Below are 18063 nucleotides of genomic sequence, written 5' to 3'. Positions count from 1 at the left end.
CTTCTTCCTCTTCTTCTTCTTCATCCTCTTCTTCTTCTTTCTTCTTTTTGTCTTCCTCTTGCAGGTCACTGCTCATGCGCAGATTTTTTATCGGTAAAAAGATCGGCCGATTTGCCCATAATTGCCGCGAAAATCAGCCGATCGGCAAAATCGGCCAATCTTTTTCCAACTTTACCGATAAAAAAATCTGCCAAAATACCGAAAAACGGCCGACCTATTAACCCACTAACGATCCAAAAATCGGCCGATTTTATTTTCGGCTGAAAAATCGGCCGATTTTCGACCCATCTATGGCCTGCATAAGTGGTACTAATAAGGAAGAAGTGGAAGAACATTTTGCAACTAAGTAGGTTAATTGGCAGCAGGTCAGTAATGTAACTGGGTATAAAAAGAGCATCTTAGAGAGTCAGAGTGTCTCAGCCATACAGATGAGAAGATATTCAGCGGTCTGTGAGAAGCAGTGTCTAAAAATTGTCAACAATATCAGAATAATGTTCTGCAATATAAAATTGCAAAGACTTTAAATATATCCTCATCTACACTACATAATTTCATCAAAGGATTCTGAGACTCTGGAGAAATCTCTGTGAGCAAGGGACAAAGCCGAAACGTAATGCTGGATACCAATGATCTTCAGGCCCTCAAACGACATTGCATGAAAAACAGGCCTGATACTGTGATGGACATCACTGCATGGGCTCTGAAATAGTTCCAAAAATCACTGTCTGTGAACACAGTTTGCTGTGCCATCCAAAAATGGAAGGTAAAGATCTATCGTGCAAAGCAAAAGCCATATCTGCAGAAATGCTGCCGTTTTCACTGGGCCAAAGTTCATTTATGCTCCATGCACACGGGGCGTTTTAATAACACTGGTAATGTTAGCTGTTTAAAGTCATGTTAAAAATGGGACTTTTTCAGCGTTTTTTAGCTTTTTTGTACTAGCATTTAATGGCGTTTTGCCACGTTTTTTAGAGGGTTTTTTTGTAAACAAAAGTCCAAAAATGCTGGTTTGTGGCGTTTTACCGCGTTTTGCCACATTTTTCAGTGTTAGAGCGTTTTTACAGCTAAAAAACTCCTCTAGAAACCCACTAGTTCTGGGTTTTTTTCCAGCCAAAAAACACTCCTGCCAAAAAACATTGATTACAGGCTATGTGTGCATGGACACATAGGATAACATGCTGGGGAGTTTAATGGCTGTAGAAAAAAACGTCAAAAGCCAAAAACAGCCGCTGTAAAAACATCCAGTGTGCATGAGGACTTAAAATGGTCTGTTGAAAAGTGGAAAACTGTTCTGTGGTCAGACAAATTGAAATTTGACATTCTTTTTGACAATCATGGGTGCCATGTCCTCTGGACTAAAGAGGAGGGGGACCTTCCAGCTTGTTATCAGCACTATAACAAAAGTCTGCATCTCTGATAGTATAGTTACATTAGTGCGTATGGAATGGGCAGCTTGCACATCTGAAAGTCACCATCAATGCTAAAGGATATATCCAAGATTTAAAACAGCATATGCTCCCATCCGGAAAACACCTTTTTCAGGGAACGCCTTGCATATTTCAGCAGGACAATGCTAAACCGTATACTGCTTTAATAACAACAGCATGGCTTTGTCATAGAAAAGCCTGGGTGCTTAACTGGCCTGCATGCAGTCCAATCCACCAACTGAAAATATTTGGCGCATTTTGAAATGTAAAATACAACAAAGAAGACCCAAGACTCTTGAGCAGCTAGAATCCTATATCAGGCAAGAATGGGACAACATCCCTCCCAAAACTCTAGCAACTGGTCTCCTCCCTTCCTAGACATTCACATAGTGTTAAAATTAGAGGGGATGCTACACTGTGGTAAACATGAATCGGTTACAACTTTTTTGAGACCTGTTGCTGCCATCAATTTCAAAATTTTTTTTTGTTTAAACATTTGACATGTTTTCTATTTTGTGCATGAAATATGGGGTTATGAGATTTGCAGATCATTGCATTTTGTTTTTAAGTAGATTTTATATAGCGTCCCAACTTTTTGGAATTGAGGTTGTAGGTGGCTGATGGAAACACACAGAGAATTACACAGCTGCTGACATGCAGGTTGCTGGCAGGACACGGGACACTGGGGAGCACACAGGAATTGAGAACAGGCTGAACAGACACTGAGAATGCTGGTGGTCACAAAAAAAAAAACAAAGGGAGACATTTGCAAAGTCACTGGGAACATAGGAACTCTGGATTCTAGCTTGTGGACACTCAGTTCGAAGAATGAGCAACACTCACTCTCACACTTTAAGGGGTCATGTACACTGCAGCTCCTAAACTGACGTTCAGGAGCTGTTCAGCGTTTTTTTCAGCAGCCACTGAACTCTCCCTAATGTTTTCATATGTGTCCATGTACACATAGTTGTTTACAGTCATTTACAGGCAGTTGAGTTTACAGTCGTTTTTTTGAACGCACAAAACTTGCGTTTAGGAGTAGATTTTTACCGGCTTTTCAAACGCCAAATGCTTGTAAACGCGGTTCACCGCATTTATATGCGTTTGCGTTTAGATGCATTTTTAACTGTGTCCAGATGCTGTCCAGAGCCTTTTTCATAATCAGAAATGCATGGAAAGCATTTTCCAGGTACTCAAATGGACCCAGTACACCAGTGCAGTCAGTTGCAGGTTTTGCATTAAGGAAAATGGTAGAACGTGATACATTATGCTCATGATGGGATCCATAGTGAATACAATCAGAAAAGACAGGTAATCTCAACACATACTGCTCTCTCTGCTTTTGCTCTCTCAATTTCTCTCAAAATGTCTGAAATAGTTACTTTTTTACTGTTTTTCAGTGCATTCTGGGCATTTGGGAAGGTCTCCTGAGGTTATCTTTTAAAAACGCTTTTAAACATAAACGCGGTATGCAAACGTGGCTAAACCAACATTTTTTAACCTCCATTTTCCAGCAGTAAGATTCCATCGTTCAGAAGAGTTTTCCAAATGCCCCGTGTACATGAGCCCTAAGACAGTGCCCCCTCTCTGATTTGCAGTGTTGTGTAATGTTTTGATGTCAGCAAATATTTAAGTAGGTTAAAAGGTTTCCCTTCACTTCTTGTCTTAAAGACACAGCAGGAAATAAAAATGTCTTCGAAGTGAAAGGAATTCCTTACCTAGATATAGTAGCTGTCACTGGTGCAGGTATGCCAGGTGGAAGGTTTACCCTTGTTCTGGTGACAACTGTAAAATTTTACATCTCCAATTTTTTTCTGTCTCAGTGATAATGGTCACAAGGATAAACAGGGTGAATCTACCTATTGGAGACTCAGATCAAAAAAACTTGACGAGGGTCTAATGCTTCCCTACTCCCTAAAAAACAAAATAAAAGTTTTTGCTATGTATACACTTTATGAAATAAGCCACACATAGTATCTTGTAGCCATGTTGGCTTTTGAAAAAAAACAAACAAAAACACTCCAAGAGAGTGTTGGTGGTGCTATATGACAGCCTGGTGTCATAGCTGGTCACAAATGAACTACATTCTGGTCAAGGGACATGGTGGCATAGTGTTAGGGGGAGGGCAGCAGAGACAATAAGCACTGTCATTACTGCAAGAGGATGGAAGTTGCTCTGCAGTGTCTCTCTTCTATCAATGCCAAGATGGCAGCTGGGAGACCAGTCTGACTGCAGTTAGGCAGCTTAGAGCACAGGCAGCCATCAGGATAGAAAGTGGCCCAATGGACCATTATACTGCAAAGTGAAAAGCCAAATGCAATAATATAAAATATGAAGTAGGAAAAACATTATACCAGCAATGTTGCCAGATAAAATAGTTTATTGCATTCAAAAGGATTTCTAAAATATTAGATAAGCAGCCAACAAAGAACGTGGAAAATGGCGCACAGTTTATCTTTTCAAGTACCAATAAATGAACAAATACCAAATGCTTCTGAAATGCTACTGAATAATTGCTCCATTTAAATGATCCATGAATCTCCCAGAATGAGCCACAGCATCACATTCCAAAAAAACAACCCAACACATTTACATATTCAGACCACTGGACAAAAAGCCAGCGTATAATATCTATCAGCAAGTAATAACATTATACTATCCTTTCGTATCTTATACAAAAACTAACTACTTTGCTTTAATGCAAAAATGTAATTGACAGATTCTCATGAGCAGTCTGAAAAACTACCAATCTATTCCCTTATATAGCAAATCAATAACTACAATACAAAAATCAGTTCACACCTACGCATACTCATAACATGTGCATGATTCAAATAAATAAACATATGGTGCCGCGCTTCCTTTAAATGGTACATAAAGCATATGTGGATACAAACAACATTACATTAAAAATAGCGAATATTTATAATTGAAAAGTCTCTTAATTTTGTGATTTCTTTAACAAACTTTATAATTCCATATCTTCATACAACTTAATCCTCCACCACAAACACCAGATGTGTCCTCACCTGGAGTTCTTCACCTCGCATATAGTTAGGTCAAAAAACGCATGCATCCCTTGAAATGGACATAAACTGGCAGGTACCGTATATCTTGATTATGGACTCTTCTTCCAAAGAAAACCGATCCCTTTAATTTTTCCTCCACTCAGCATACATGTCAGAAAAAATGAGTAAAAAACAATAGAACTTTATCCTTTAAAACACACCACTTTATTAAAAACACAAAAAATGGCCACTCACATTCTACAGGTGCTCAGTTGCACCAGATATTGTGCGCATATGGATCCATAAATATCCTTTATAAGCATGCAAAGAAAGCCTACACTCTTTTGATGTGACAGTGTAAGTGTATCGGTAAACCATGAGCGTTGTGATGTCATCAAGCTCCTCCCCTACGTGTTGCGCCACAGGGTCACGTGGCTTTCTCAGTGGGATATGATTGGATGCCGCCATGCTCTGGGAGTATATATAGCCGCATCCGTGGCCGTTTTCTTGTAGCCCTCATGTAATCAACATCCACCAGTTAAACATAATGTAGACATAACCTACCCTCCTGAAAATGTATTATTCCTCCCATTGATGCCAACGATGGGGTACTATTCCTCTCCCTAATACCAAAGATGGGATATTGTTCAGTCCCACTAATGCCAAAATATTTTCTACTCCCACTGGCCACAGTCCGGCCCCCCTAAAGTCTGAAAGATAGTAAACTGGCCCTTTGTATATAAAGTTTGCAGACCCCTATTGTATAGTATTAAAAGAACAGCCAGCAAGCTAAACATAAAAAAAAACAAACACAGGTTCCTCCATCCATACAAATAAAATGGATGAAGGTGTTCTCCTTGCCAACACTGTATTTTGACAACATGACCCAGCCCTGTCAGAATACAATAATCAATGGTTAATGCTGATTGGCTGCAGCTGCTGATTGACAAAGGTTTTCCAACTTGTTCATTCAATAGAAGTCAAACTAACAATTAACTTCTTTGAAGCAGGGATGGCCACACTTTGTTTGATATTTGACTGTTCTGTGCTGAACCAGTCCAATTCGATTAATCTATGGCCAGGCCTATCAATTTTACACCCTTAGTGAATGTACTCTGATATCCCTGTCTGCTCTTCTGTTCAGTGCCCACTCCACCTCTGTCAGCAGAGGAGCACCTCTTAGTAGTATTGGAGACTATTGTCAACTTTATACTATCATTGCTTATGCTTTGGCTAAGTCTGTTTATTTAAAATGTTACATACAAAATGTAAAAACACTTGCATGCTAAAAGCGCTCACCCAGCACTTAGGATAGAAGCATTAGTATCAGGATAGTACACACCACAGTGGCACTACATAGAGTTGGTACTAGTGATATATACTCTATATACCACTGGAGTACAACAGAGATCAGGAGAGGATGGAGGATGTGTATGAAAGGCAAACAAGTGTGATTGGCCTGTTTAGTAGCTTAAGGAGTCCACACAATTTGTTGCATTGATTCTCCAAAGGGCGCTGGAGTATATCAAAGTGAAGGATGACACAAGGTAAAAGGATTTGTTTGGAAATGAAAGATAGAAGATTTCCTTTAACAGACTGAATTCTTTGCTTTGTTGAAGATTTATTTTTTTACTTCCTTGCTGTACTTTATTGAGGATGCTTTACAGAGTTGCCATTTATTGGTGTACAAACATGGATTGTTTATACATTGTATATGAATGATCACTGTAGCACAATTTCATGATTTCCGAGTCAATGCAAAATCACAGGCAAACGTTAACCTTGACAAATACCCTCTCAGCCTCAGAATGATGATGCATACCTCCATATATCCCAGTTCTTACACCAGTCCCAGTATCCAATTCTCGCTGTATTTCAGGCACGCAATAGGCAGCCTATTTGACTAAATTCTCTGCATCTATGTCACATTCTCAGACAGATTACAGCCATCTTCATGTAGGGCTTTTCTCATGTATCCCAATATGCCGGTCCTAGAGGACAGAAGGGAAATGGAGAAGATATTGAGCCAGTATTACCATGGAAAAGAAAATCAAGAACCAAGGAAAAGTGATATTTAAAAAATAAAGTTCACTGTATATTATCGTGCTCAAATAAATGTTCACAGAATTAAAAAGAAGTGCTTCCAAGCTTCAAAGGGGAAAAAAGGAGGGAGATACCCAATCATCCAATATGGTCAGGAGGAAGAAGAGACACCTTGGAAATCCTGGTGAAAAAAGTGAGTAGGAGCCCTTACCAGAGCTATTAGGCTTTCAAACAATTGAAAAGTCAGCAGCGCTTTAGTGGTTAACTAAAAGACATCCACAATAAATGGCGATGCTCTGACCCTCGGTTCCAATCTAGCCTTGCTCTCAAGCAATATGTGCATGCAAAATATAAAGACTCATGGTGCAGTAGGTCCCCACATAAAATTTATTTGAGAAATATAAATTGCACTCGCATTGGGTTAAAGGCAAATAAGCATCAAACAGTCCCAGGGCTGCAGCAATCCCAATTCAATGTAACATCCATTCCAGCTGGCAGCCGCTTAGTGTGGTGATGTCACGTTAGGCTCCACACAAGGCATTTCAACATACGTTGGATGGCGTCCCCTGATGTCATCCAATGTATGACGAAGCGTGTTCGGTGGAGCCTAAGATGATATCACCATGTTGAGGACATGTGGCCTGGTATGGTTCAGGAGGGGGCACTTGCTCGTCCCCCCTTTCCAAACCTGCCGGGCTGCATGCCCAGATAAGGGTCTGGTATGGATTTTGGGGGGGACCCCCATGCCACTTTTTTTTATTTTGTCGTGGGGGTTCCTCTCAAACTCCATACCATATCTGAAGGGCTTGGTATGGATGGGGGGGGGGGGGGGCACGCCGTCAGGTTGACCCTGCAGCACTGTGCCATCTTTTGAAAGGGTGACAATCAGGTGACAATCAGGGTGCAGTCAGACAATGCCACAGCAATGGCCTACATCAGCCATCAGGAAGGCACCAGGAGTCTTGCTGTCTTGAAGGAAACAAACCAGATGATCTCAGAAACTTGCTGTCCAATGATCTCTGTGGTCCACATCCCAAAAATGGACAACTGGAAAGTGGATTATCTTAGCCACCACCACCTGGATCAAGGAGAATGGGCCTTTCATCCAGATGTCTTGAATGTGATCTGCCAAACTGGTGGAATCTGGACATCCTAGCCTCAGGAAAATAGTGTGGGAGAGGAAAACATTGATCCTAATTTCACCAAACTGTCCCAGAACCCAGTACACTAAGACATTTCTAGCATATGACCCCTGGCCTCTTCCCAACAGGCTACTGTCTTAAGGCCATCTATTCCAACCTGCTTCTCAGGCTTTAACGGCATGGCTGTTGAAACACAGGTATTAAGGGATAGAGGGTTTTTTGAGTCTCAGTCCTATCTTGCTAAAGCAAAAAAAGCCTCTTCCTGGAAGACCTGCTATTGTACCCAGAACTCCTTGTGTAAAAACAGGCAATTCAATCACAGAGATTATGCTGTACCTTGCATTCTGGCCATCCTTCAAACAGGTCTTGACCAAAACTTGTCCTTAAGCACTCTCAAAGACAAGGACTAATCCTCATTCACTCTCCCTTGCAAAAACCTATTTTCAAGGTGTATCTCTTATTAAGCTTCCCCCCCCCCCTACAGCACCCTGTGCCTCCTTGGGATCTCAGCTTGGTTCTCTTTGTCCTGTAGAAACCACTCTTTGAACCTATCAGTGATGTCCCCCTAGAGGATCAATGTGGACATTGTCCTTCCCTCCCTAAGCACTGCTACTAAACATCCAAAGGAGACCTCTACATTGTTTGGACACAGAGCCAATAGAGTATGCTTTAAAGATACTGCTCCGATCAAACGGATGCATTCCTTGTTCATCCTGTCCTTGGTACTTCACAAGGGACATGCTGCTTCTAAGTCCACTATCACATGATAGATAAGGAATCTGATCGCAAGAAGTTACATTCTAAAAGAGAACTCTCCTCTTGTGCTTTTATGCACCCATTTCACCAGATTGGTGGCAGTGTCCTGGGTATTTTGGCACCAAGCTTCTGTAGCTCAGTTTTGTAGGGCTACCACCTGGTCTTCTGTTCATATTTTTTCAAAGTTTTACGAGGTGGACATCCAATCTTCAGCTAATGCAGCTCTTGGCCGAAAGGGTCTTTCAGCAGCACTTAGAGGTTGGCTTTTCTGACCCTTGTGTTTGGGCCTGTTAGCACAGTTCTATTTGTGTCAATGTTGCTCACTCTCCTTATTCTTTGCTTGGGGATATCCCATGGTGTATGAATACTCTGTCTGTGTCCTGTACTGCAGGATTAAAATAGGGGAATTTTCATTTACGGTACCTGTAAACTCCATATGTTGGAGCACAGTACAAGGCACAGGCCACCCTCAATTCCATTACTTAGTTTACTGTCCATTGCTTGCTACAAAACTGTGGACTCACAGAGTGGGTTAGTTAGTGGAGGTGCCCAGGAGGTGTGTCCTCAATAGTTTTTTGCCTTTATTCAATCACCTGAAGGTACACACTTATAACTCATGGTGTATGAACATTCTGCTTGTGTCCTGTACAGTACTCCAAGATTTGGAATGTACATGTAAGTCAAAATTCTTCTTTTTCTTCACTTGCTGTAAATATTTTTAGCATAAAAAAATAAAATGTGCAGCCAGCACATCTGTGCAATACATTACGTTTTTGTTCTTTGGTTTATTTATCATTCAAGTCTACTTTGGGCACCAGGCTTTTCCTGGCCTTTCAGCTTAATAGGGCACCCATACGGTGCGGTGATTTTTGGAGCATACAACAATGTACATTTTTGTGCACATATAGAACAGGGATACCTGCAGAGAACAGGAAGTAGCTAGTAACAATGCTTTTTCTATAAATCTTTAAAACAATCAGTGGCAGTTGCATAATCTACTAACTCAGCAACAAATACAGACACACAGCAAGAACTTCTGCTTTGTATAAACTTTAGACAATTTTACTGTATCTTATATTGCACGCTATGCAGAACAGAGAAAAGCTGTGTTCTAAACTATATTAGACAGCAGAATATTTTACATCGACCCACCAAATAACAAGCTGAGGGTGTAGGAGCATGAATGCATTCTCAATGCAAAGCTGACTTAGCCCATCAGATCCTGTGCTAGAAGCAGAACTTTGTGTGAAAACTGCAGAGGAAAGGGTTAGAGCTAGGCCTGCAACATCAGATCAATGGAGTATACCATTTATTGCTGTTGGTAGCATACCCGGGGCACCACCCTGCATCCCCATCTTCGTGATTAGTTCTAGGCACACATACTGCTTATAAAAAAGATTATGTTTTTAAAGCTGAACTTTGGGCACAACATTTTTCATTTTAAATATAGTTCTCACTCACCACAAAGAATATCAGTTGACGTTGTGTGCAACACATGCCTTTGCCAATTCAACTTTTAAATTGTAAAAGTAGTGGTGATATAATTGTTGTGCTGTACATAGCATGTATGAAGAGCTGAGCTGTGGGAGGGACCCAGCAGGTCCGCATACTACAGGCTGCCTGTATAGGAGGGGGGCGGGTACAAGACCAAATATTTTGTGCAAGGAGAGAGATCAGCACTGATTGGATCTCCTGGAATACCACAGAGATCTGAAAGAAATACACAAAGCACACCAAGATCCAAGTAAGAATACATATACCTCATGTATTTAGACAATATTTGCTCATCCTGGAGTTTAACCCCGTGGTGCTGGTGCCTCCTGCCCCTTTTGGAGTTTCAGATGCCAGGAGAAGGGGTGGGGTTTATGATCATGTGACCACCATGATTGGCTGTCACAGGATCAGAAAACTCCTGATCACAAGTAGAGATTGGGAGCTTTCTCTTATCTGCCGGTAACTGTGTCGGGAGCGCGCACAGTGCACACTCTTGGCACAGTTCTGGGGTGTCAGGAATGGACTCACCATTAGTGGTGGGACTCATCTGCCGTGTGGGCTGGCCAGCGGGTGCTCCCAGCAACCAGAAGCTCACTCCTGCAATCAGCCATCACCTGACGCTGATTGCAGGAGGTGTATTTAAGGAATGGCCAGACCTGCAGTCAGTGCCTTGGTGTATGTTTCCCATGAGCCCCTGTACATGCATCCTGTCTGCTTCCTGCCTGATCCTGACTCTGCTTTGTTCCTGACTCTGAACGAACTCCGCCTGTCCTGACCTCGGCTATTCCTGACCACTCTTCCGCTCGCTCCTGGTACCCTGTTTGCCCGTTTGCTACCGACCCGGCCTGCCCGACTACATTTGATTTGTATATATGGTTATCTGTTGGAGTTTGGGTTGTTTGCACTGTGTTATGTTTTCCTTGCACTGCGTTTGTGTTGTTTAGTCTTAATAAATTGTCTTATTTACACTATACCTGAAGCCCGCGTTTTCCTGTGCCAGTCCACACACCTCTGGTCATACCCGGAGCCCTGACATGGGGGTTTTTGAGTACGCAAATATGCAGCCTCTTGGTGTTAAGGCCCCCCCGTCGAGAGGTCGTATATATGTGTGGCTTGAAGGAGGTAAAGTGGATCCTTACCCTACAGAGAACAAATCTAAAGTCAGCAGCTAAAATTACTGTAGCTGCTGACTTTTAAAAAAAAGGACACTCACCTGTCCAGAGGTCCAGTGCTGTCCTCAATCAGGCCTGGTTCTTTGCCAGTCTTCAGGTCCCCAGCATCAGAATGTTTACTGGTGGAAGCTAGCTGTGTCACCTTACGGCTTCACAGCTGGCCTCCCACTGCGCATGTTCAAGCTGCGCTGCTCTTTGTGAATGGTCTTGCATCCTTCTGGGACCTGTGGGTACCCATTCCCCTCCTCAAAATGTAATGTGCCAAATGGGGGGGGGGGGGGGGGGATGACGTAAAGTCGAAATTTCCCTTTAGGGTGACATTCTGCTTTAATGTAGAACTTTAGTCAAAAATTAAGTCCTGCTATGTCACTTTAGGCTGCCAGGTGTAGCTTTGTAAAACATTACAAATAAGTGCCTTTATTGTTTACAATCCAGAAGTACACTGTCTCACCCTGCTCTGCACCTGCTCAGTTGCTTTCTATTTTATGGCTCTGTGCTGAACATGTAGCAGCCGATCTGCTGACACCTTAAAGATCTACTGCTGCTCAGGGGCTGTGGTCTTCAACAAAATTGCAGCCTCCTGCAAGAAGAAACAGAAACAATGCTGGAGGCAAATTACAGCACACACTCATTTTGGTGGTATAATTATTAATGTGGAATGTATGTTCCCTGCTAAAGAACATTATTTTTTAATAAGTTGTTATGGGAAAAGTTCTGCTTTAAGTTTCACTTTCTATAGTTGAAGGTCAAGGTGAAGGATGCCAGAGGGGTAGGAAAGGGGGAAAGGGGGGCGAGGAGAAAATTGTATAGTAAGAGGAGGGTGATGTAGGGAAAAAAGGCTTGTAAAAATTTGACTTTTCTAAAAATATCTAAATTATAAAAATATTTAAAATTGTAAAAAAAAATTCTGAATTTACAAATGAGTTTGGTGGTGGAGTAGTAATGCAGTAAGGAGGAATATAAAGCCAGTTGGTTTTTGCATGTAACTCTGGGTGTCTGCTTTCACAACAATTTACTTTTATGAATTCAGCTATGAGAATGGTATACTTTAAAATGAACTTGCGCTTTGCTTATACAGCGTACGGAAACAGGTGCACTTTAAAGCGGTATTAAACCCAAAACCAAAAATGTATTATATTGCATCTTACCAATTATTAAAGGATTAATTCACCTTTCATAACATGTTACATGTTACACCGTATTCAGGGTGTAACATGTTAGGATCAGACCTGCCCCCGCTCCCACGCTTTGACAGCTAGTGGGGAATCTTCTCCCCCCTCGCTAGCTGTCAAATTTTTTTGAAAAACGTGGCCGTGCGGGGCTCCACCCAGCCACATCACTCATTCACTGTGTTCTGTGAATGAGAAACTACAAGTCTTGACATCCTTAGTGGCTGTCGGCTTGTAGTTTTCAAGTAAATACCAGGGTGCTGTGGACCACTGTGGTAGTTCATTGAATCTTTCTGTCAGTATATCTGCTGATTGCTGGTGCAATGGTTTACAGGCTCCCAAAACAAAAAATAAGAAATACACATTTTTTTTCCCTGAAAAAAAAAGTGCATTTATTTATTTATTTTATAAAGGTGAACTTATCTTTTAAATGTGGTGGCTGCATCGGTTTTCTTTTCTTTGGATCTTTTCCCTGTTTTCACCTGGTGATCTGGTAACACACCTCCTGTATTAATGCGACACAGCCGTTGTGGAATGAGCACAGGAGCCACAGCAGACAGCAACATTATCAGTCTGGGGGGAGGGAAGTGTCAAACATATTAGCAGACTTAGATACTAACAAATTGAAGCCAAAGTGCAGCTCACGCTTCCTTTTGGAATAAAGGTTTTGTATGAATAAACAAAAGCTGATTATTTTACCACCTCTGCCAGTGTTAGGTGGTTTGTCTCATCCATGTAAACTAATACACTTTACTGGAGAGCTTGTGCTTTTAAAAAAATACAACAGACTTGCTGGCTGATCACCAAATGGAAGCCTAAAAATGGAAACTAATTCAGCCATCACATCTTAGAATTGGTAAGCTGCAATATAATAATTGTTTGGCTTTTGGGTTTAATACTGCTTTAAGCCTTCCCTCTCCAGCAGCATAAATAAACATTTCCTTTCTTCCTTTCCACCCTATTCAGCTTCTATTATCAGAAGAATCCATTCCATACATTTCTTACTTTACCCAGGTCTTTTATTCTACCCATGTTACAACACTGGTGCTTGGCCCAGCTTTGTCACGTGGGGTTTATATACTAGGTCCTCATGCACACTGGATGTTTTGATAACATTAGCTGTGTAAAGTCACGTTAAAAACGTGAGTTTTTCAGATTTTTTTAGCATTTTTGCATTAGCGTTTTGCGGCGATTAGCGGCGTTTTGCCGCTTTTCCTTTTTTAGTTTTTTTTTACCTCCCAAAAATGTTTTTGGGTCAAAAAATGTCCAAAAACACCAGTTTGCGGCGTTTTTGCACATTTTTCAGCGTTAGAGATTCTTTATGGCTAAAAAAACTCCTCTAGAAACCCACTAGTCCTGGGTTTTTTTTTTGCAGCCAAAAAACGTTTCTTACAGTCTATGTGTGCATGGACACCTAGGATAACATGCTGGGAGGTTTACTAGCTATAGAAAAAAACATCAAAAGCCTAAAAACGTCAAGTGTACATGAGGACTAAAGATGGAGAGGTCAAAATTAGGCTCACTTCTGCATAGAAACCAATCAACTTTCAAAGCTGATTATTGCCAAAGCTTACATGAACAAGCTGAAGGTAGAAGCTGATTGGTTTCTATGCAGAAGTGAACCTGATTTTGCAATCTCCAGCTTTAGTAAATAAACCCCTTGGAGTTAGTCACGTGCTCCTCCATATCAGTAAGTACTGGGTATTTTCTTCACTCACAGCAGCTAAGTGGAGCATTAGGGGAGCGAAGGAAAGCTGAGCATGGCAAGCTGGGGAGGGGCACGACAAAATAAACCTGTTGCTTTGCCCTCCATGGTTTGCCGTAAAGCAGGAAAAGCACACACAGTTACTCATTGCATACAGACAGCTGCAGTAACTCAACCAGTCATGGCTAGCTGACACCATTATGGATGTCTTCGGGGATTTCCCTTTGAAGCACCTGCCTATAGAGAAGTATGAACAATGCAGAAGTACTAGACATTGAAGCTGAAGCACAACTAAAGGCCATTGTTACACTTGCCTATTTCCAGTCTGGAGATATTAAATTTTTGGAGTTCTTTAAAGCTTCTTAATATGGAGGACAGAAATTGGCAAGCCAGATATTACTCCCACATAGCAGATGGTGCAGTGGTATCCAACCTCATTGTTTTTTGGCACCTTTCAGGGACAAGCATGGCCTCATGATTTAGTGAATGTCTTTTCTGCCAACGTGTAAGATTTTTTCCTACAATCTAGTCATTTTATCAGACATTGTAATCTATTGCCTGAAGTGGTTAATTATTATATAATTTTCTAGCTCCTGAAACAAGTGTGGTTAGCAGGACCTTACCAAACAACTGGCTCACATAATTCAAATACCTTGGTACGATAACAGTGCATTGGGGAAATGTACAAGTTTTCTGTGTCCTTGGGAATGTAAAAAAAAAAATAATGAATACCTATCGTGCCAGCATCTATTTGAGCTATCAGAATTATCGATCAATTTGTAATGCTTTGAATGATAGACATTCATCGGACATGCACATCCACATGTCAAATGCACATAGACATTTTCCAACTCAGCATTTTATTTCCTGATGCTCAAAGAAAAACTATTGTGGCTTTGTATATATTTTTTTAATAATTAAAACACATTTTAGATTGGTAAATATGCAATGTTGCATATGAACATTTAACATTCATTTTTACAACCAGCAGATGGATCTCCTGTCTCCTTTTAGCATAATTTATGTGTTTGCTGAAAAAAAAAGAGTTCAATAGCTCAGTTTGAAATGCATGCACATTGATAAATGGCTCCTTGCAGTGTCCTTTCCTTTATTGGATGGCTCAGTCAAAGGCAAGCTAATAGGACCAGCTGAATTTGCTGAGGTGTCTTTGGATAGCTCATAGTGCTCTGAGAATCATTTGCCATGTAGTAAATGTTTGCATGCAAACAAGGGTTGTAAACATGTATTGACAAAAAATGTAAAAACCTATAAACTGACCCCAAATTATTATTATTTTTATGTATGGTTATACAGTTATGCTAGTACTCGTCTTAATTTCTACCTCTATGTATGGGTAACTTCATGCCTTAGGTTCCATCTGTGGTAAGTTGTTCATTGTCACCTAGCCTGGAAAAAAGATATGTCCCCCAAGCTTAAGCAAAAGACAAAAATAAATAAAACACCTGCATCCTTAAAACTGTAAATCTGTAGCTGATCCAGCGGAAGGCTAAAAGCCCTCATAAAGCATGGTCCAATTTGTTCCAACAGGGAAAAAAGGCAATTGGATACTTCCTGGATCAACAATACACAGTGTTATTTCTTGGAAATATTAATGGCCACATATCTTGTGCATTTAGAAACACATCTAGCTTTTCTGTAGAGTTGGCTAGGTCCTGTAAAAGTCTAGTCCACATTAACCCATTAACTTGTCTTCCTCCAGGAGTGAACAGCACCCCTTTGTAATTTGCAATGGCCTTCAATTGAACGCTTAAACAAACATTTACTATATGGACCATTTATGTATTTATACAAGGTGATCATAGTTTATTTTAATTGCCTCTTCTAAAGAGTAAATAAACCAAGTTGAGTTTATATTTACCCATAGCAGTATTCAACCCAAAAGAAAATATTTATATTGCAGCTTACCAATTCTTAGGTGTGATGGCTTCATTAGTTTCCTTTTTCGGCTTTCTTCTATTTTCATCTGGTTATTCAGCCAGCAACTCTGCTGTTTTTCAGAAGTTCAAGCTCTCCAGCAAATCCATTAGCTTACATGGATGAGACCATTAATTTACCACTGGCAGGGGTGATTAATATGATCAGCTTTTATTTATTAATGTAAAACCTTTATCCCAAAAGGAAAAAATGTTTACTGTATCTGATTATTTAAGTATTAGCTGAAGTTTGGCTTCGATTTGTTATTTGTATTCAAATCTGCTAATAACTTTAACACTCCCATCTCTCTCAGACTGACAATGCTGCTGTTTGGTGTGTCCTGGCTCACAAGGTTAAACCAAAGGGGAAAAAAGCCAAAGAAAAGAAAACCAATGCAATCACCACAGCTAATGATTATTAAGCTGCAATATAATACAGTTTTGCTTTTGGGTTTTTAACCTCTTTTTACCTCCTTGAAGTCCAGTATGCTACTTATTTTAGTTGCCCTTCTCTGCATTCTCCACAACATTTTTGTAAACTGGTCTCCAAAACTGAACTGTATGTTTGAAGATGTGGTCTAACTAACGTTTGTAAAGGGGACAAGATAATTTTCCTCTTTTATGTGTCTACAGTGCCTTGAAAAAGTATTCATACCCCATCAAATTTTCCACATTTTGTCATGTTACAACCAAAAATTTAAATGTATTTTATTGGGATTTTATGTGATAGACCAACACAAAGTGGCACATAATTGGGAAGTTTAAGGAAAATGATAAATGATTTTCAAAATTGTTTACAAATAAATATGTGAAAAGTGCGGAGTGCATTTGTATTTTTCTAATTACTTTCCCTCCTAGGGATAGATAGTCTCCAGAACAAAAAGAAGGTGAATCATCTCAGAGGGGAAACATATAGCAATTAATACCTGAAAGGGATTTTAATACTTAGCTACTTTATCCAAAATAAGAAAAAAAAAAGATTGCGCTTCATATACACTTCATTTTAGGACTTAATTTGTTAGTCTGCTGTGGGGCAGAAATGAAATGGCCAAAATGACTGCTCTGAACAAGCCTTGTAGTTTTTCTTGCTCAGGCTGTAATAAATCATTCCTAGAATATCTGAACTTGCTTATCAACTCCCAACTGGTTCATAGTCTAAAACATATTTTTTGTTTTAGGTGTGTCGTTTTCAATAATCGAGGTGTTGCGGGTGAAGATCTTTTGGTAAGTTGTCAATGAACCTATGAAAATCCATCTCTTCTGCTATACTGTTTTCTTTAACCCTTTTGTGACGGAGGGTAAAACAAATCCTAATACCTGAACACAATTTTGCAACTTTTACATGTGTTAGTAAAACTGTACATATCATCACAAATACTTTGTGTATCCAAGAGGATTATAACATGTCTCCTGATCTCCTGATATTTTTTTATTATCAAAGGAAGGAGAGAGAGAGGATGTTTTCTATACTTTCTGTACTAATTTGATACTTTTTTGAGTAATTCAAGAGGTATCAAGTCTGTCTTATCCACACGGGATAGGATAGGTTCTGCCCTATTGTCATTATTATGCTTTTAGGTGCTCTTGAGTTGCATTGGTTTGTCTTTGGTCATTTCAAGCTACTTTGAGGTTTTGTTGCTTTCATATTGACTTGTACAGGGAAAAAGCAGCTCAGGTACAATCAAAAACCTATGCCATAAAGCATCTCTAAACTGGTAGGCGTGTGGGCTAATGGCCCCATTTTTTTTGTTAAAGCAGCCCTAAATCCTAGTACCAGGGAAAAGAACAGTAATCAAGCAAGTTTTCCTAGCCTGCCCTACCATTTTGTTCCCAGAATGGTTGTTTGAGGCTGTTATGTGTTTCCCTATAGCAAGGGTCTCTGAACTTTCCAAACAAAGGGCCAGTTTATTGTCCTTCAGACGTTAGGGAAGGCCGGACTGTGGTCAGCGGGTATGGAATTTTTCCTGGCATCAGTGGGATTAAACATTGCCACATTTGGTATTAGGGGGAGGAATAGTGCCCCACTGTTAGTATCTTTGAGAGGAATAGTGCCCTAATTTCTGGTGTTGTGGAAGAAATGGTGCCCCATTGTTGATGTCAGTTGGTAGAATAATGTCTCATATCTGAGGGAGGAATAGTGCCCCAAGGGCCAGATAAAGACAAGCAAAGGGCAGCAGTTTGGAGACCACTGCACTATAGGTTCAGGATTGCCT

General features: G+C 40.4%; 1 protein-coding gene across 2 annotated transcripts in view; it reads left to right on the top strand.

Annotated features, from left to right (window-relative positions):
• The window catches only part of ABHD3 (abhydrolase domain containing 3, phospholipase), a 98560-nt gene that overhangs the window by 40570 nt on the left and 39927 nt on the right, over positions 1-18063 (top strand). For both annotated transcript variants that reach the window (XM_089678365.1, XM_089678359.1), the window contains exon 4: positions 17029-17074. In XM_089678365.1, the coding sequence (XP_089534491.1) occupies positions 17029-17074 (46 nt within the window). The remainder of the gene's footprint in view (positions 1-17028; positions 17075-18063) is intronic.

The sequence above is a fragment of the Staurois parvus genome, unplaced genomic scaffold (assembly GCF_062004578.1).
Source record: "Staurois parvus isolate SC_StPar_1 unplaced genomic scaffold, SC_StPar_1.0 ptg000015l, whole genome shotgun sequence".
Classification (NCBI taxonomy): domain Eukaryota; kingdom Metazoa; phylum Chordata; class Amphibia; order Anura; family Ranidae; genus Staurois; species Staurois parvus.
The sequence above is the reverse complement of the archived record's forward strand: the minus strand, read 5'-3'. Positions and strand labels throughout refer to the sequence as shown.